At 41.1% G+C, this 21,293-nt stretch overlaps 1 protein-coding gene across 1 annotated transcript; it reads left to right on the top strand.

Moving 5' to 3' along the window:
• The first annotated feature begins 13,097 nt into the window (after positions 1 to 13,097).
• On the top strand, positions 13,098 to 16,292 carry LOC104423725 (GDP-L-galactose phosphorylase 1-like). Its single transcript, XM_039302879.1, has 4 exons — positions 13,098 to 13,786; positions 13,928 to 14,188; positions 14,774 to 14,908; positions 15,930 to 16,292. The coding sequence occupies exons 1-4, from the start codon at positions 13,541 to 13,543 to the stop codon at positions 16,290 to 16,292; spliced, it is 1,005 nt and encodes a 334-aa protein (XP_039158813.1). The 5' UTR covers positions 13,098 to 13,540.
• Positions 16,293 to 21,293: the final 5,001 nt, after the last annotated feature.

Raw genomic sequence — 21,293 nt, 5'->3', positions numbered from 1 at the left:
ACGAAGGATTCTCTATCATTCGCTACATGGTCTGTCGCTCCTGAATCCACAGTCCACAAAGGATTAGACTCAGTTAAGAATACAGAACTCGACACAAAATCAAAGTTTTGAAAAGTACAAAGGGTGTATACCTTCTTTGGCTCACGACAGTCGCGAGCATAATGACCCTTCTTATCACAGTTGTAACACTTCACCCTTGTAAGCTTCTTCATTCGAGGACGCTTTCTTCTTTCATGTTGGTTAAGCTTAGGTTTCTTCCCTGAAGGACCTGCTTCATTGCATTTCCCTTTATCAAACCAGTTAGGACGTTTGTGCTTGGAGCTCGAAGCTCCATGTGAGCTAGAACCAACATGGTAGATTTCAGCTTCTGGCTTAGCCGCCAAGATGTGGTCCTCTTTCAGCTCAAGATGACGCACTGCATCCTCAAAAATTTTGATATTTTCATTATGGGTTAAGTGCACCTTCATATGCTCCAAACTCTAAGGCAAGGAACGAATCACTGCTTGCACTTGCTGCTCATCAGTGAGGACATGGCCAGCATCTTTCAGCTCATTAATCATGTTTGACATCTTTCTAAGATGTTGCTTCATGGTCTGACCATTAGGCTTCTTATAAGAGTCAAACCTAATAGTGAGTTGCTTTAGTCTGGTCACTGAAGTATGATCAAATCTTGCTGCCAATGCTTCCCACATTTCCTTGGCATTCTCAAAACGCCTAAACTCTCGCATGACGTCATTTTCCATGCTACTCAGCAACGTAATGTGAGCAAGAGAGTTCTTTCTTTTCCATGCAGCAAATGCTTCCTTATCTCTCTTGTGCTGTGCAATGTTTCCTTCTTCAGGTTCTACCATGGTCAGGTTAAGAGCTTCTAGTGCCTCTTGCTCTTCCAACACATATTGGATTTTCATGTGCCATATTTCATAGTTATTGCCATTGAGCTTTTCACCTTTGTTTAGCTCGGCAACTATGCTCTTTGTGGCTGAAGCCATTGATCTGAACACATCAGACATATATGCATAAATTATTAATGCCTATCATTTATGCATCCATTTTGCACAGACCCATCATATTAATGAACAATTTCAAGTAAGGTTTCAGAATCAAAAGGTCACTATGTTTCCAATCATCCTCCAAAAATCTTAACTTAAAACTATCATTAATATAATTGTCTTATGCAAAATAAATTCTATGAAGCTACAAAAACTTCTATGAACTACCAACAACAATCAACAATAACAGAAAGCAAATAATATTTGACATCCAATAGAATAATAATGCATTCACATAATACAACTAGCATATCAGTTGCTACATCAACAACAATCAGGTACTAAACAGTACATAAGATGTTCACAAAGCACACTTAACAAAGGCCAGCCAATACATCTAACACCAAGTCAATACACGAACTGAAAAAGATCCTCTTTTGTTCAATTTCTTGATCTTTTCCCTTGTAACAATCCAGTAATAATCATCTATAAAATCCATCACAATTTTCCTATATGAAGCGGCTTTGTTGATATCCCATATGCGATTCAACACTCCTTGCCATTCTGGTGGAAGGGTGTTCATGAAAAATCACACCATTTCAGACTGTGGCATGGGACGACCATTCCATATGTCCTTTTGAATTTTCCCGTTGACTTCAAGAACGTGATCAATTAAGTCACCACTCTCTCATCGATGATCAGTCAACTCAGCTATCAACTTAGAAAGTCTTTCCTTTTGTTCATTGGTAATTGCGCGAACAGGTGTGCGCAACCTAAGGGGAGGCATTGTTCCTGCAACAAATGCAGAACAAATAAAGGATCACATATAATCCACATAGACTTAATTGGAAAAAGAAACACCTTCTTTTCCTCCTCTTTTTTTTGTCAACGGTCAAAGTCAACGGTCAACGGTCGTCAACGGTCAGTCAATGGTCGACGGGTCGAGCGGGCCGGTCGGACCGGTCGGACTGGACGGACTGGTCGGACTAGTTGAACCGGTCAAACCGAGTCGGACAGACCGTCCGGCACGTGCGGCACGCGCCAGCGACCGCGCACGCGCCTTCCCCTGCGAACGCATGCGCCGAAGACGCCGGTTCGTTCCGGCTACGCGTGAGGGCGCGTCTGGCGGCCGTTGGCGGCGTTCCACCACTCGTCACGATTGTCTCAACGAGACCTTCCACCCAACGCCATCAGAAATCGATTTCGACTTACAGAAACTCGAAAAAATGGATGAACAGTGCTCGGGTGTCGGGATTTTTTTGCCCTGATCGGTGTCGGCCGATTAATTTCGCGAAAATCCAATTAAAAATCATTCATAAACATGAAAGGGGTCGGGAAAAAATGAACTGGGGTTCTGATACCAATGTTGGGATTGTCTGATTCCCAAAAACCGGATTCGACACTAAATCGAATTCCTAAATCAAATGCGGAAGACGAGCCCGGGAAAAACACATGCATCACCGATCCTAAGGCACATCACAGAATTGAACGTACCTTGTTAGCCACAGATTAAACACCGACGCCGATATGAGGAAGAGAAACCGATCCCGTTCGATCTGATGACGTCAATTGGCCTTGAAGGGAAGATGGCGTCGCCTTTTTCTTACTGTTTTTCTTTTTGGAGGGAGAGAGGAAGGAGGAACGTACGTAAATGCCAAAAGGTGCGTTCCTCCCTCTCTTTTCTCCCTTATATACGTCCCCTCCAAAAAGAAACGTACCCCTTCATCATATCCCTCCATCCATGGGCCCTAATCTTGTGGGCCGGGCTTTTAGGCCCAACATGGGTGGACGGGCCAACTTAGGCCCATCACATTAAATAAAACCATTAGATTTGGGAGTAGAAGTCCGTCCGGTAGCTTAGTGATCCCAATTGTTGTTACACTTTGAAAGCTGTAGTTTCTCTGATCCTTCGAATGATGATTTCATTGGATTGGATATGACTCTAGCCACGAAAAACATGTTAACTTCGTGGATTATAGCTTAGAGACAAGATGAATCTTGACGAGTAATCCGATGCAAAAAGACTAATGCAATTCATAATGTGAGAAGTCAAATCTATACTGTGTAGCAAATTAATTTACACACACATCCGCAACACTGCTAAGCTAACTATTATCCAAAATTTAGCAAGAAACAAAAAACCTGCTGGGTGATGATTCACTTCATTAGATAAAACACAAGGAGATGGTCAGGTGGTCTTGCTTGCTCAATCGGTTATTGTAATTCATTCCAACTAAACTATGTAGTCTATTTAGCTCTTGAGCTAACGCACTCCCCCGGTGTGAACTAGTTGATTTTAGAAGTTGATTTGCAGTTTGTAATTTCTCAAAATCTTTGATGGTAGCAGCAAGTTGAGAAATTCAAGAGAGCTTGCTTGTGCAAATCTTCAAGACGGTCCATTTGTGTGGGGAAGTCATTATCCGTTGTCCATACAAGGAAGCTAATGCATGTGTGGACTGGCTAGAAATTTCTCTTCTAAGATCGTCTCAAACTATCATATTGATTTTTTTTTTTTGGACCTATGTACGTCCTTAAACTACTACGTCTGAACTTTGGGACTTAAAAAAACAGGGTATTCCTTAGGGTGAGGAAATAAAAACTTTCTCTAATTTGGGTATTTCTCTTTTAGAAGCATATCAAATTATAATATCAAAGCCTGTCCTCCTCATGATTTTCTTCATTTGATCTTATGTCATGCCCCAATCCTCGAGTGCATGCCCATCCCTCTGTGATTAATAAAATTTTGCGACTTCCCAGGACGAGTCGCCGACTTTTTCATTTTATTGCACATATGGAAGCGAATAACAAATCCCCTGACAGTAACCATCTCGGGATAGAAAAGTAGAACAACACATTCACAAACAAACATGATTTTATATACACATTGAGTCGTTTACAAAAGTCCATAACCAAAAGACTTGTTCTCAAAAAAAGGCTATCCTATCTGACCTATTCTTGAGGTCGCCTTAGCTCGACTCCAAACCCTTTACTCTACGGTCCTGAAAATTTAAGCCCATGACGGGGTGAGATATAAATTTCAGTGAGCTCACGCTCTAAACCCTGATTAGGAGGATAATACGCCTAGAAGCATCCTAACCATACAACCACGAAAATAGAACATAAGACTCACCTCGCCTCAGTTCCTTCCTTCACATCAACTCAGTTCATATCACAATGTATATAATCAATGCATATAACAATTGAAACACCTCATCAACTCAATTAATCACAAGGGTCCCAATTATAAGGCCAAACTGTTATGACACGTCCTATACCATGCCCCACAGTTTTGTCTCATAATCAGGCGCATCACACTCAATCAATCATGCGTTCCAATTGTTAATTAAGCCCCTCAAGGCACAGCCAACTCCCATGTACGATTGTCTACTAGGTAGCCAGGCATCGTCTCTTCCCCATTGGGCATGGTTTTGTCTCTCAAAGACACCATTCCCGAATGAGCATAGGTCTAAAATCTACTACGACCCGCTACCCTAATGCATAGGTAACCCGAAAAGGGATTTAATAACGTCCGACATAATCGCTCGTTAACCGTCACATGACCAATTAATCTTGGCCCAAAACACCATGCATTACACTCAAATGCCTCAATTAAAATAGTGATCCTGACCTGTTTTCTTTGTATTAAAAATACACGGTAAAATAGTCGTGTGTGGGTATACGGTCAGATTGGACCCAGAAAATTCATAACATCCAAATTTAAAATCACCTTGTTTTATATAATATAAAAAAAAAAAACCCCTTTTTGGTGTTAAAATCCGACACCCGAGATTTTCTGAATAAATAACGAAATTCACAAATTTTGGAATTAAATACTCAAAATTCCATTCAGCACTCAATTTGCACAATTTAACATCCAATTATAGAAATTAACCACACCATTGCAATCAGCACGAAATTCCGGTCACCGGCTATCTCGATCTAATTTCCGAAAAATATTTAATAATTAAATAAATTATTGGCAAGTAAATAAATTACAAAATAAATAAATAAAATAACTTAATTAAATTAACTTAAACTAACTAGGCTAATTAATCTAACTAACAATTAAATCTAACCATTCTATCTAATTCAATCTAATTACACTAACTATATAAACTAACTAATTCCTAACTAAATCCACCTAACTATTCTAACTAAAGTAACTATATAACTAACTATATACTTAATCTAACTAAATTACTCTAAGCTTAATTAACCTAACTAATCCACCAATTAGCTAACTAATCCACCTCTAAGTGTCATTAGCCTACTAATTAGGGATTAGAGTGCAACTCACCAATTTAGCACGAAAACCGGCTCACGGCGACGGCGGCACAATGGCGGCCGACATTTGAGCTCACGGCGAGGTTGAGGGAAGCTTGGGCAGGCTGAAATTGGCCAAGACGGCTCAGCAAAGCTGAGTTTTAGTCTTGGATTGCGAAGGGCTGAAGCAAGCTTCGAGTGGCTGGCTTCGAATGGGCTGGATTACGGACGAAGAGAGGAGCGACCGTGGACTGGCATGAGCTGCTTCGGAGTCAACGGCGTGGGCACAGGAGGTGCTGTAGTTGACTGGTAGAGATGAAAATAGACATGTGGCAGCTTGGACGGTGATTTGGTGGAGAGAGGGACGGTGGTGTGTGGCTGTGTGGCGTGAGGTGAGCAAATGCAGGGAAATGGAGGCTTCGGTGGATGGCAGAGGAGACCGAAGATGGAGCAGGCAGCAGAGATTAAAGGAGAACGGCTGGCAGAGGGGCTGAGTTTCAAATGCGGTCGAGAAGGGAAACAACGAAGGAGGGGGAACCAAATGAGGCATGCAAGAGAAGCTTGGATGGAGGGGCAAAAAGTCAAGATAAAATATCTAGGTGTTAATGCTTGGTTCCCAATGTCCCCCAAATACTTTCTTGAATAGAATTTCCATAAATAAACAAAATTTTGGTGTCAAAATTCCAGCCTCAAGCTTAGATATGAATTTCCTCATTTTGACACGAAATTTCCCAATTCGACATCTAAATTTTTGTTGAAGAAAAGCCCACAAAATTTCTACAAGTTCCCATTAGCACATAGCCCGGCTTGGAAGCCCAAATTTCCTTCAACTTGGCCCATCCGAATTTCTGTTCATTTTCCGAATCATCCGAATCAATTTTCCGTAAAAATTCCGGAATCTCCGAAAAATCTTCGGAGAATGAGTCGACGTTCCTAAAATGAATTGTGACATGACAAAACTTTCAATTACTGAAATCGAGTTCAATTTTGCGGTTAATTTCAATTTGACGTGATTTTAGCGCATCCTCATCTCTCGGGTAGCTTTTAGGAAATTTTAAAGTAATTGACCCGTGGTCGATTATTTTTTAGCCACAATGTACATCTTCGATACATTGACGACTCTCGGTTGTTATGAAAAACTCGAGGTTTTAAATACAGACATGAGATACGAAAATGACAAAAAAATCGATGTAGTGATGTTCAATAGAAATTTTGCAATTAGGTGAAATCACCAACGCACTAATCACATACCTCCATCGAATCGACCTATCTCCAGTCTCTAATTGATTTTGACGGTATCGTAATGACCCTAGCAAATTAGCACGGTCGAGCAGTCGATTCTTGGTCAAATTCTCAAGTTTATTGTGTTTAAATTCTTTAACGACTTCACATGATAGGCTAGTTAACTCGTGAGTGGCTAACTCAAAGAAAAAGGCTATAGGCACTCAATAAAATGCCCATTTCATCTCATCGAAATCAGACTCGAAAATCAGGATGTCACATCTTAGATGACCGAACTAGTGCTCTAACTCCGTGGATGAGTTTAGATGTGTAGCTTTGATTGACTTTAAGCCCATTTAATTGCCGAAAAAGTAGGACACAAACGGCGACTTCATTAATATTAGTCCAAAAGACATGAAGTCTTAATTGATTCACTAATCCTAGCAAATCTTATTCTTGCCTAGGAATATAACTAGAGAAACATAGATCTGGAGAGGGATTAGCGTCCCCCAGAGTCCCCACATTTTTCAATTATATCTTTTAATGCAACCGTCAAACTTATTTCCTAATATATTAGATGCAATGCCTTTATTATTATTTTTTTCCGAAGACATGTTTATGACTCCATGTATCGTGGGTGCTTTGTGTTTTAACACTATTCAAATGATGTGTAAGTGTATTATTAGTATTCCTTGTGATGTGTATGTAAAATGCAATTTGACTAAAAGGCATTCTATTTGGTTATACAAGCTTAATGTTTGGCCAACTTAGACATAATTATCTTTGTCTGTTGAAAATATTATTATAGAAAATAAGAATAATATTTTAGAAATAATTTATTTTGGGAAATTTATGACGTGCAGGACCTCGGTTCATTATCATGGGCTCCTCGGCTCTCCAGCTTTAGGCCCACCTAGGCAATGGTCCAGTATTGTGACCTAATGGGTCGGTCACATGCAACGGTTGCTATCTAGTGCCCGTATTTAAACAAGCACGACAATGATCTAGAAAAAGAAATTATTAAATTTTGCAGATTTTATTTCAGCAGAATGATGGTAATAAATAAATTTTTTATATACTTTTCGAAGACTAATTTTAGCAATGTGGAAATTCAGAAAATGCTCACGTGATGTTTGTCCGATTTTTCTCGAATATCTACACGTCTGGGATAGGCCGGAATTTCGCCTTGTATTTCTCCAGAATTTTCTCTCCCCCATGAAAAGGTCGAAAGAGGTAGCAACTAGAATTAGAGCTTATAACGCAATGAAGGAGAACTTTGTACATGATCTAAAATTAAGTTGCACAATGGCCAAAAAAGCCCGTTCAACTGCGAAACGGCCCTGGGCCAAGCAAGAGGGGCCCCTAGGCAAGGAAGAAGGGGCACTGGGCCGGGCCTTCAATGCATCGCACAAGCCCACCCGTTGTCCAGCGCGGGCGCACTGCTGCATAACATCGGATCCTTTTTCTCTCTTTTTAAAAATTTAATATTGACCATTTCTTCTTCTTTTTCTTTGTTTCCTTTTTTTTCTTTTCAAAATGTTAACAAAACTTTGATTGAACATAACTTTTGACTCAGTTTTCACGCCCCATGGAGAGCTTGTGAACCAAAATTTCCGAAAATCACGGCTTGATCACCGAAAAATGTTGAGAATTCATATTCCTGAGAATTAAGTGGAACGGACGGCCGTGATAAAAAGTTATGATATTATCTTCGTCAAAAAGTGTAATCACCATGATTCTTGTGGCGTTGGAAAGTTTATGACTTGATTTTTTAAGGTAGAATTTATCGATTGGATCATATTATATATTCCAGACACCCATTGATCTGATGCCGATGGTTAAAAAATGTGATATCTTAACATCCGACAATATAATTTGGAGAAATTAGATTTTTTTTCCTTTATTTTCTTTCCTTTTTTTCGCAAAACTCTTTATGAGCACAACTCAATTATACCAAAAATCAAACTTTTAAGGAAGTAACATTCTCGGTCATCTTTGGTCCCACCCTTAGTAAAAAGTAAGGTGTCTACATTAGTAGTTCTTCTTCAAGATTGTCCCAAGCTTCCTAGCTGGGTTTGCTCTTAGAGAGAATGGTTTGGAATTGGTGGCGTTTTAGCTTGTAGAAGGCTAAGCTCGTGTCTTTGTATGTTCTCAATGTGGTTGAACCTCTTGTAATTCTTGACTGAAGTGGATCAATAGATTTGTCAAACCGTGGTTTTTCAACGTAGGAAAGGTTCTCAAATAAATGCTCTCTTATTGCTGTAACGGTTTTATCCTGGTCGAGGTTGATTGCTTTGGTAGGTAGATTTCCCATCTCACTTCGCCATGGAAGGTCGTTGCTTCCTAACACCTTCAGTTGTTACTTGCATGAAGATTAAGTGAATTAGGATAGCTATCAACTTTTAGAGACCGTGAGTCCATCTCAACGACAAAGTGATTAATATCATAATAGGTGGGCGCATCTTGACTTGGAAATTCGAAAATTAAGGAGAGAGATCACGTATATATAAAGAATCTGTGACTCTCATATTATATTAGAATGCCTAACCTAAAAACTTAAATTGATAGGTGTAGGGTTATCATATATACATAATATAAATACTGTAGACAAGTGATACTTTAACAATTATAATCCGATAATGTCATTGTCCAACAAGGAAAACCTATATTCTCACAATTATAAAGTACCTTGATGAAGCATTTGCCATCGCTGCTTAATTTCTTCAATGACGTACATACGCAATTGCTTCTTAGATAAATGTGAGATTTGTTACTATGGAAAACTCCTTTTTTTTTTTCTTTTTTTTCTTTTTTTGGATAACCGAGAACTCCACCATGGGCCTCCCATGCCCGGACGGCACTGAAGGGCCGGGCTCCTATACCTCGGCAAAGACTAGCACATGACCCCAACACTATGGCCCCTCACTTACAACGCTAGCAACTACAGGTTTCGAACTCTCAACCTCAGCGATGAAGGAGAAACTCTCAACCAACACAGCTACCCATGGTTGGGTTGGAAAACTCCCTTTGCACTTTGTAGAGCTCAAGTAATTAAAGGTTCTAATGGATGACTCATTACGGATAATTGAAAAGTGAATGTAAAGGATGAAAAAACAAAATAAGATCTTGTAGTTGTCTCCACTTAAGAAACCTGACAATAGGTGAGTAGGTCCACGAAATTTCTTTGACGAAAAATGTTAAATCTTCATAAAAAGAAAAATAATGCGCAAAAAATTACCAAGATTTACATTCAAAATTACATGTCCACATTTATTTGTTTCACAAAAAATGAGTGATTTGTAAAATATTTTCTTAAAAATAATCACTTGTCCCAATTGAAATGAATATTATCATTATCGATAATGATTTATGTCTAAATATTTTCATGAACATTGAAAATATATTTTTATATTTTCATTGTTATAAACGATATAAATGATTATGTTCAAAAAAATATTTTTCAAATCATTCATTCTTTACAAAACAAACGACGCTTTAATCTTGAGAAAAAGATCAAAATGCCCCCTACAAGAATTGGGGAAAAAAGAGAGAAATAATTCCAATTCTAAGTCTCAACTCATTATCAACACAAGCTCCAAGTTTCCTTTCAAAACTCTTGAAACTTTTTTGTAGTAGTTTCTTTCCGTGCTTCATTTGATGGGCAATCTCAAAGTGGTTCTATTGTCTCGGCAAGTAATGAGTCAAGCTTGTGTTAGTAACCAACAATTTGTGTGTTCGTAAGTTGTGTTGGTGTCCAGTTGACAAAAGGCTAGAAAATTACCAAAAAAAAAAATCATAAATCTATTACAATTATGTTAATTTAATCATAAATATTTTTCCTTTCAAAATGAGTCATAATCTTTTGTATTTGTGTCAATTCAATTTATCTGCCTAATTTTAACGATCAACGTTGACTTGAATGTCAGCTATCCTATATGACATCGCCAACGTTAACATGGATAATTTTTAATAATATTTTAACATTTTTTACTTATTTTTTCTTATTTGTGTATTCTTTTTTTCCCTTTTTTTCTCATTCTTTTTTTTTTCTTTCTTTCTCTTCCTTCTTTTTCTAGCTGGTTGCTGGTTCAACAACCAGCCAAAGGTGAGCAATGATGAGGTTGACCTCGCCACCCTCGGGTGAGCCTTGCCCACTTCTAATGAGGCTCTACCCCTTGCTAGAGGCTGTGAGGGTGGCCTCGCCCAAGTTGTTCGTTGGGCTAGTGAGGGTCGACCCTCATCTAGCCACTAACAAGGCTAACTAAAGGCTGGTAAGGGACCTTGCCAACCTTGCCTCTAACTAATCATTGAGTTGGCAAGCAATTGGAAGCAGAAGGAGAAGAAGGAAAAGCAGAGAGAGAGAAGAAAAACAAGAAAAATCAAATAAAAAATTCAAAAAAAAAAATTATTAGAAATTGTCTATATCATCGTTGGTGGCTCCACGTAGGATAATTGACCAAAATTAGCCGGATAAATTAAATTGGCATAAATGCAAGAGATTTAAGACTTATTAACGCTACAAAAATAAATTTAGAATTGAATTTGTACAATTGTAATAGTTCTAAAAAAATTTCGCTATTTTGCCAACATAAGGCTATATTACTAAAGGTCAACTTGCACACGTGTCTACCTAAACACGAGCATGATTTGAAAATTAACAGCTGACACGTAACAAATTGCATAACATTAACACAACACAATTACACGGTAATCGACACACAAAATCGACCAATAGACAATTAACCCCAATTAGGACCCGTTGACAACATTGTCTAGCAAATACAACCCTTTTGATAATTTCTTCGTATGAATCTGCGGTAGCATTTGAGTAATCATGCTCCCAAATGACTTCTTACAGTATTTTCCATGCAATTCTTCTTTTTCGAATTTGGTTATCGCCTCTAATGTTCGAAATAAGACGGGAATATGCCAAAATTGACAGGTCGATATGAGTTCGAAGAAGTTATTCAGTGAATCCGTCTGATGAGCCTAATGCATGTCAGCAATTGGATCATGCGGATCTGTCGAGATCCGAGGAGCACATCCACCGCCCTTTACGTGCTGCGGTGCAGCACCTCTACCGCGTAACACGGAACGGTAGCGGCGCGATCTTCTATAGAAAAGTCAAAACACTTCGCAGCCGGTGGATACGAATGGATCGGAGGGGTCACGTCCCTCTTTGACTTTCAGTAATCAACGTCTCGTTCCCGACCTTCAGTTCGGAAAAGGATCTCGCTCCGCCAACCTATAAATACAGACTCCCTCCTCCCTATTTCGCCGCGTCGAGAGAGAGAGAGAGAGAGAGAGAGAGAGAGAAGCAGAAGCACCTGAAGGAATCTAGAGGAATCCGGGTCTCTCGGTTGGCAAGAAGCGGCGTTTCCACGACGGACGAAAGCTCCGACAGGAACTCTCCGAATTTCACCGGGACAGAGACAAGAAACCAGAGCGAAGCCAACTGCGCTATCTTCTTCCGGGGGTCGCATCTTCTGAGCCGGTGGCGGATCCTGGGGGACACCCTTTTGTTTTCGCGGGTAGCTGTTGTGCTGCAACACGTACGTTCCGGTGTATTAATAGGGCCTTGGTTAGAACGACAAAAGGATGTTGACGATCAAGAGGGTCGCCACGGTGGTGTCGAATTAGCAGGAGGAGGGTGGCGAGAAGGATAACGCTGCCGTTGCTGTTGAAGGGGAAGCCAAGGGATGTGGTCGTAATTGCCTCGGAAAGTGCTGTTTGCCTGGTAAGTTCCCTGTGATCACACTCTTCCTTTCCTTTTCCTTTTGGCCTATGAAAATTCGAACATTCTCGCTGATTGTTTGCGGTTTAGTCATATATTTGAAGATGAATAGATTGTTTTTGTTGGGACGTTTATCACTTTTTGTGCATATTAGAAGATGGTTCGATTTGGATGTTTCTTTTATGCCACAAAGAGTCTTACATAGAGACGATTGGGTGCATTAGCTTTGATAAATTCATATTATTTTAATTAGTTACGTGTTTCGTCCCTATTTCTTTGATGTTCTGATTGTTCTAAGGCCAGTGTAGTTTTCTTGCCGGTAAAGATTTCCATTTAAGTTCTTGGGCTTTGCAGACTATTTACCGGCAATTACGCATTGTATTTGGCTTTCTTTGTTTCCCACCTAAGTTATGACCATGAGGTTTCAAACTTTTGATTGCTGGTGTATAAAGCTAATTGTGAAATTGGAATAAAATGAGGTGGATCATCTTCTTTTTTAACCATATTATATGCTGGAAGGTGAACTCTTGATTGAGCTTCAAGTTCCATGGGGGTTTTCTGATCCTTATCTAATTGGGGGGATGCATATTTTTTATAGCAATGGCCAGCAGCTTTTCTTGATCTTCAACCATTCTCCACTGCCTGGAGAAGGGACAATATAGAAATCAAGAATCAAAGATTAGAGAAAAATAAAGGCTGTCATACCCTAGAGGATCAAAAAGCAGCACTATATTCAATTAAAGCCGTGTATATATAAAATTCATTATATGTGGTGAGAGAGAGAGAGAGAGAGAGAGAGAGAGAGAGGATGCGGATGTTTGGTTCAATACTTTCTCTATGTTGGCACTGGCTTGTACCTGATTTAATTGCTAATTGCAGCATCAGACCTTCCTCTGTACTCGTTCAAGGTAGCCGGAGAAGATTGCGCTGAAGAATCCATCTTTTATCAAAAACCACCTGAGACTTCTTTCCTGCTCAATCTCTTACTTGGACAGTGGGAGAATCGGATGAATCGAGGTCTATTTCGCTACGATGTAACTACATGCAAGACAAAGGTTATTCCTGGCGGCTATAGTTTCATTGTGCAGCTGAACGAGGGGCGCCACCTCAAAAAACGCCCGACTGAGTTCCGAGTAGATCAAGTTCTCCAGGATTTCGATGAGAAGAAGTTCAATTTCACCAAAGTGGGCCAAGAGGAAGTGCTTTTTATGTTTGAACAAAGTGATGACTGCTACAGTCACTTCTTCCCCAGTGCACCCGCCATTTTCAAGCCTACTTCTCCTAATGTTGTAGCTATCAACGTAAGTCCGTTGCTTCCTTAACACTAAACGTTATGCATGGCTTCATTGATGTCCACTGGCTGCTGATGAATAAGGTGGTTAAACTTCTGCAAGTCAGCCCCATTGAGTATGGGCACGTTCTCCTTATAGCCCGTGTTCTCGACTGCTTGCCTCAGAGGATTGACCACATGAGCTTCTTTCTGGCTCTGTCTTTGGCCAAAGAAGCAGCAGATCGTTTCTCCAGAATGGGTTACAACAGTCTAGGAACATTCGCCACCATTAACCATCTTCACTTTCAGGTAACATTAATTGAACACACTTTGATCCATAATATTGACTAGCTGATTGAGCTACTTTTCTTTTTCTATGGAAGGAGATTCTAACTTTTTTATCCCACCCAGTAGCATTATTTACTTACCTCATTTTTCTTGTTATTACAGGCGTATTATTTGGCTTCTCCATTCCCGGTCGAAAAGGTTCCTACTCTGAGAGTAATGACTTCCACGAGCATGCAGAGATATGGAGTAGTTGTTTCGCAACTCTTGAAATTCCCAGTCCGTTCACTTGTGTTTGAGGGTGGAGATACTTTATGGGATCTGTCCAGTGCAGTTGCTAATTCCTGCATACTCCTTCAGCACAACAACATCCGCTTCAATATACTGATCGCCGATTGCGGCAAAAGAGTGTTTCTATTTCCACAGGTAACTTTTCATTTTTTTTCCTTTCCCAACAGATTGACAGTTTAATGTCCATGAGCCGTTTTGCTGTGCAACTTAATAGGGGTACTAGCACTTTCAAGATGATCCATTGTGGTAGGAGTTTAACTCATATATGGGCCATTTAATCATGGCACACAAAGTCTCATCTTTGTTTACGAGGCTTATTTTTTATAGGTCCAATTTCTCGTCTTCAAAGACATCACATCTTATGATGCGCTCTGCTTGGTTCGTCATGGAGATCTTTGAGTGTGATGTAGCATTTGTGCAGTTTTTGCTGTTCATATGCTCCTCTTCTATTTAAGCTGTACTGACTCTTATATATTTCGACTTTCTTTGCCATGCTCTCTCGATTTACCAATGAAGTTACACTACTAATGGACCAAATCTCACACGAGAAAGGAACTTTGAGTCAAGAGTTGTGTTTAAGGAGCTAATTAGGATTCTGACTATAAGGAAATGTTATTAATTCTCAGTAAATTCTGGTGGTCACCACAGAACAAGGTTGTGTATCTTCATCATAAGTTTTTAGTTATCGCGCGTCAAATTGAGCTCTCTGTCAATGGTCAGTGTTATGCAGAGAAGCAAGCTCGGGGAGAAGTGAGCCAAGAACTTTTGGAAACTCAAGTAAATCCTGCCGTCTGGGAGATTGGCGGACACATAGTGCTGAAGAGACGCGAGGACTTTGAAAAAGCTTCGAGGATTGTGCGTGGAGACTTGTCGCGACCTATCCTCGGGGGGAGGGAACAGGTTTAGGGGTATTGCCTAAAGGACGGGCCTAAGGCCCATGATTAGGCGTGAGCTCTCCCAAGCTCATACCCCGCGTGACGTTGGGATATATTTCATGAATTTTGCACAAAAGGAGTCGCCACTAGCCTATTGGCGTCGGCTAGAAATCAAATGAGGCATGGGAGCGTGCATCACTTCCTACGCAACCAGAGAATCTACGGTCGGGAACTTGATTACACTAATTGACTAATTAGTGCCCTTTCGATACCTAATCTTGTTCATTTTACAATAAATGATTTTTGTCAGGCAGTTTGAATTAATTTTATACCTATCCACTAACGTGCGAGGTGATCATGCAAGTGCGCAATCATTAAAGTAACAATCATAGCTACGAAGATCTTAATTATAATAAAATTAAACACGTACAATTAAATATAATTAGATATGCAAATTAAACATATGGCATAATCAATATGCGAGCAAATAAATGTCTAATTGTACTAAGAAAGCAAGATATAACAATTCCTAACCAAACCCCATCATTTTTGGATTTTCGAAATTTTTAATTTTTTTAATTTTTTTTTTTTTTTTAAAAGAATTTTTTAAAATTATTTAAATTTTTAATTTTTTTAGATTTTCGAAATTGTTTCTTTTTTAAATAATTTTGGTACCGGGCCGGTCCAACTCGACCTAGGTTCGGCTCGATCGGCGACCGAACCCGGGTTCGGTCCAACAGGCCCAAGTGGGCCCCAAGCTTAGGCCCAGCCCAAGAATTCCCCTCTCCTCTCTTTTTAAAACAGACAGGCCCAAAAGCCCACATTACACCAGCCCAAACCCATAAGCCCACAAGCCCACAAGCCCATAAACCTATAAGCCCACATGCAAAAACAGCCCAAACCCGGCCCGATTCACCTAAAACCCTACCCATCTTTGACCCGGTTTGTACCTCCTCTTTAAGGCTCTGTGTTGATGGTGGTGGCGGCGACAGATGTAGCAGGTTGCGCAGCAAAGTGGGGTCGGGCTGCTGGCGTTGGCGGCGGCGTTCGGCGGGGCAGCAGACCGGCGGTGCGTGCTCCTGTGGCGTCGGGCATCAACAAAAGACGAAACTGAAGGGGCGTCGCAGGCTTCGAGTTGCAGGAGTCTCAGAGCAGATCTGCTGGGCACCGGAGTAGGACCTGCTGTCGTCGGAGGCCATGAGCAGCGAGCGAGGAAGGCTGGTGTTGCAGGGGCTATAGCGGCGAAGGAGCAGGGATGTCGCGGCTTCAAAGCTCGGAGGCACTCAAGCTTGGCCGCAACATGCAGGGTGACGATGGCAGGGCGGTGTTCGTGGGTGAATAAGCGAGACAAGGCACGGTGGTGACTGGTGAAGATGCGGCCAGGAGCAGCAGCGCGGAGGGACGGGCCGGTGTGGGGCTTGCTCGACGGTGGAGCGACGACCGGCTCAGATCTACCGTCGTCGGGGCTCTCGAGCGTGAGGTCGGGACAACAGTGCTGTCATGGGGGAAATGAGTGGTGGCGGAGCGGCGACGCGGACGGAGGGCAACGGCAGCTCGAACTGCATCGGGCACCAGGCGAAGGTGGCGCAAGCGTCGGATCGTCACAGTTGCAGTAGGGGGTCGCGGACGTGCGGACTGCAGGCGAGTCGGGGGGCAACGGTGGTGGCGCGGCGAAGGCTTCGAGCGGCCGCGAGGCGGAGCCGCTGTGGGTTCTCTCTCTCTCCTCTGTTCTTCTCCCCTCTGGTTTCTCTCTAACTCTCGCCTGTGTTGTCTTCGTTCTCCCCTCTTCCTCCCCTTGTTGTTGCTAGGGTTTCACCGACGATGGAGGTGGGAGAAAGCAGCATGGGCCGGGCCAAGGCAAGATCCGGCCTGACCCCTTCCATGTCTTCTTTTTTCTATTTTTTTTTGTTTTTGTTTTCTTTTTTTGTTTGTTTGTTTTGTTGTTTTTTTTTTCATTTTTTTAAACGACTAATTCCTAATTCTGTAGACAATTAAATCCTAAATGAAAAATGGGAAAATTTAGGTGTCAACAAGACTCCTTGTGGAGGTTTCCCTATCGAGGAGAGTTGCCGAGAAGTGAAGGCTCAAATCTCAGAAGCAGTAGGCTTGCGCGAGATAGATACTGAAGCACATAATTTGCATCAGAGTGAAGAAGTTGTGTCCACATCTTCTGATGCTACAGCCACCTCGCATTTGCATCAAGATTGTCTAGTCGTGAAAGGCAAGGCAAAGCTCTTGCAGTAGTGGGTATGCACCGTGAATTGCTCCTTGCTGAAGCACAAGGAACTAAAGGCCAAATGATTGTCACGCCTTGATCCTCGAGCGTGTGCCCATCTCTCTTTGGTTGATAAAATTTTTGTGACTTCCTAGGACGAGTCGCCAACCCTTTTATTTTATCACACATGCGGAAGCGAAAATAAATCCCTGATAGTAACAATCTCATGATAGAAAAGCAGGATAATAAATTCGCAAACAAACATGCCTTTATAACCAATGGGTTTAGATACAAAAAGAGTCTGGTCAAGAGCCTACAAGAAGGCCGGCTCTCAAAAACGAAGAAATTGTCCTACGGCATACTAGTCAGACACAAACGCCAATCTTTTTGACTCCACCTCCACAGACTCCGGGACTTTGGTCCTCCATGACCACCTTCTAAGGACCTGAAAAATGTTATACAATAACCAGTGAGACAATGTTTTAGCAAGTCCAAGATCTAAACCCCGTTTAGGAGGGTAATATGCCTAGAGGCGTCCTAATCACATAATCACATAACCATAGAGACTTACCTCACCTCAGGGCGGTCAGTACAATCAAATACTCGACCAAGCAATTCAATTCAATTCAATCAAATCAAAATGAGTCATCGATCAATCGATCTAATCGACTCCATACTACCAAGATCATCTATTGGTCAATCCATTCAACCATTAGTCAGTTGAATTATTCGACTCCATACAATCGATACAATCCATGAACTTTATCGATTCAAACACTCCTTGCTTAAGTTGAAATAGATATACTCATATATCATTGCTCCCTAAAGCTGATGTCTAAATTTGCTCACCGAAGTTGCTAGATCAATTATTGCTCACCGAAGTTGCTAAATAACATTTGCTCACTGAAGCTGTTAGATAACTATAATGCTCGCCAAAGCTGATATCTATAGTACTCACCGAAGCTGTTAATGTATTATTGCTCGCCGAAGCTGCTAGATATCTATAGTGGTCTTAATGCTCCCCGTAGCTGAATTAGATACATTACTTCCAGCCAAGGATCTTGTGTTTTGCACATCGATTCCTCAATTAAGTATCCAACTTGGCTTAAATCCACTGTATAAAAATATACCCGATAAAAATAATCGTGCGTGGGTACACAGTCAACCTAAACCAAAATGTAATATCTTTACTTAGAAAATCCCACTATTTATACAGAGTCTGAAAACATTTTTGGCGTTGTAAACCGATGCCCCAGTAATTTATAATTAATTATTGAAATTATACAATTTTGGGATAAATTCCCAAAATCACAACTTAAATTCAAATTGCACAATTCAACACTCAATTGCAGAAATTAACCATACCATTGCAATTAGCACGACATTCGGTCATAGGCTATCTGGCCTAATTTCTGGAAAATAATTAATAATTAATTAATTTCTAAAATTAATTAAATAATTCAATTTTATTTCTAAAAATATTATCTTAGGCTAAAATCACTAAATTAAATACCGATACGGACCCGGAAAAATTCCCAAACCCTTCTAGATAAATAGTATAATTTATCTAGGACTCACTTAATCTAATCTAACCACCTAACATATAATTAAATCACTAAATTAATCTAACTAACCACCTAATTCCTAATTAATTAAATCTAAACACCCCTTAAACGTCATTAGCCTACTAAGAAGAGTTTAGTGCATAAACTCACTGGTTTATTGTGGAAACCAGTTCACTGCGACGACGGCGCGATGGCGGCCGAACTTGGGTTCGCGACGACACCCACGGGCTTGGACCAGGCCTAAACTTGGCCCAACAAATCTCAGCCCAAGCTGAGATGTGTTCTGGATTTGGGCTGGGCTTCAAATGGGCTGCTGCACTTGCATTTGTGGGCTGATCTTGGCTGAAATGTGGGCTGGCTTCAAGCAGACCAAATTGTTAAAATCTTGGGCCGAGTTGCTGGCTTTGCTGGGCCCGTGAAATGCGTGAGGCGCTGATGATTTTGCTGGGCGGAAGACGCACGAATTCACGGCTTGCTTCGTGCGTTGCTGCAGCTTGCTGGCGAGCTGATCCACGAGCGACGGTGGGAGCTGCTGAAGACCACGCGGACGAGGGCAGCTACTTCGTTGATCTTCGGTGGCAGCGAAAGGGGCAGGGGAGCTGGCGTGGACTGAACGATCGAGCAGCAGCCTCGGTAGAAGTTGAAGACGCGTGGGCCTGCTGCTCGTGGGATGTGGGCCGAGAGAGTGAAGAAAGAACTCGGTGGGGCGTGTGGGACTAAGGGCGGTCAACTTTGGTGGAGTTGGGATTGGTTTGTTGACCGGAGGAGGCTGTTTGGTGGACAAATGGCGTGGATGAAAGGAATTTGGTGGATGGGGCAGCTTCAACGAAGAACAAATAAAAGGGGAATGAAAGGAAACAAAAACCAGAAACAAAGAAGAGAGAGAGATGGAGAGAATCGCAGATGCGAAGGGGGAAGGGACGGCGTGCACGGCAAGCTTGTGAAAGAGAAGAGAAAATTCAATAAAGATTATCTAAATAATTGAATGTTTGGTCCCCCAATTATCCCTCAAACTTATCTCAATGTCTCTTAATACTTTCTTGCATTATCTTCACAAATAAACCAAATTTTGAAGTCCAAAATTGCTGCCATTTTTCAATTCCGAATTTCACAATTTTTGGTCTTCAAATTCTTCAACAATTTCTCAAATTTGACGTCCCATTTTGATGTAGAAAAAGCCCACATAATTTCTACAAGTCTCCTCGCCATATAGCTCGGTTTGCAAGGAGAAAATCTCTTCATTTCGGCCGGTCCGAATTTCTACTAATTTTCCGCAACATCCGAAACGGTTTTCCATAAAAAAATCCTAGAATCTCTGAAAAATCTTCGGAGGATAAGTCAACATTCCTAAAATAGATTGTGACGTCACAAAACTTTCAATTTCTGAAATCAGATTTAAATTCGCGGTTAATTTCAATCCGGTGTACTTTTAGCATGATCTAGTCTACCGGGTAACTTTTAGGAATTTTTGATGCAATTGACCCATGATCAATTTATCTCGAGTCACAATATACATCTTCGACACATTGGCAACCCTCGGTTGTCATGAAAATCTCAAGGTTTCAATTACGGGTATCGGGTACCAAAACGATAGAAAAATCGATCTAGTGCCGATCAACGAGTATTTTGCCATCAGGTGGAATCACCCACACTCTGATCACATATCTCAGTCGAATTGACCTATCTTCGGTCTCTGATTGATTTCTGACAGTGCCATAATGACTTTTGTAGATCGACACGGTCGAGCAGTTGATTCATGGTCGCATTCTCAAGTCCATTGTATTTAGATTCTTTAATTGCTTTCCCAGATAGATCAGTTATCTCGTGAGTGATCAGCTCAGAGAATAGCACTATCGGCACGTCGATGAAATGTTCGATTTATTTAATCGAAAACAAATTCTAAAAATTCAGGCTGTCACAACTCTTTCCATCTTATAAAATTTCGTCCTAAAAATTTAAACCTATTACACTCCTTAAACAAAAAGGTGGGGGTACAATTGTCTCATCGACTTCTCAGTTTCCCAAGTTGCTCATTCAGTGCCGTGGTGTTGCTAGACCACTTTGACTAATGGAATGGTCTTGGTGCGCAAGACCTGCTCTTTGCTATCCACAATTTGAACCAGGCTTTCAACATACGACACTCTATCGTTCACGTTCAATTCCTCAAAATTGAGTACGTGGGTCGGGTTAGGCTCATACTTCCTCAACATCTACACGTGAAAGACGTCATGCACTTGCGGCAGTTTCGGCGGTAATGCAAGACGATACGCTAGGATCCCAATTCTTTCAAAAATCTCGAATGGACTTATGTACCTCGGACTCAGTTTTCCTTTCATGTTGTGATTGTTGTTCAATAGTTTTTTTTTGTTTGAAAAATAATAGATCATCAGATTCCAAAAGTAGTCTGCAGCAAATGTGTTTCACACGCATGTGATTCCAAGAGTCCAAGAAGACTTTCCTAACTTAGGATGTATAGGACCACAAAAATTCATTCTGAGGGCCAGCTCACCTGACGCGTCCGTCCAATAATAATGCTGAGCGCGCGTGACCCTTTTTCCCCCTTTCACATCCAACCACAATTTATA

This window comes from Eucalyptus grandis, chromosome 10 (genome assembly GCF_016545825.1).
Source record: "Eucalyptus grandis isolate ANBG69807.140 chromosome 10, ASM1654582v1, whole genome shotgun sequence".
Lineage (NCBI taxonomy): Eukaryota > Viridiplantae > Streptophyta > Magnoliopsida > Myrtales > Myrtaceae > Eucalyptus > Eucalyptus grandis.
Note: the sequence above shows the minus strand (reverse complement) of the source record. Positions and strands in the feature narration are given on the sequence as shown.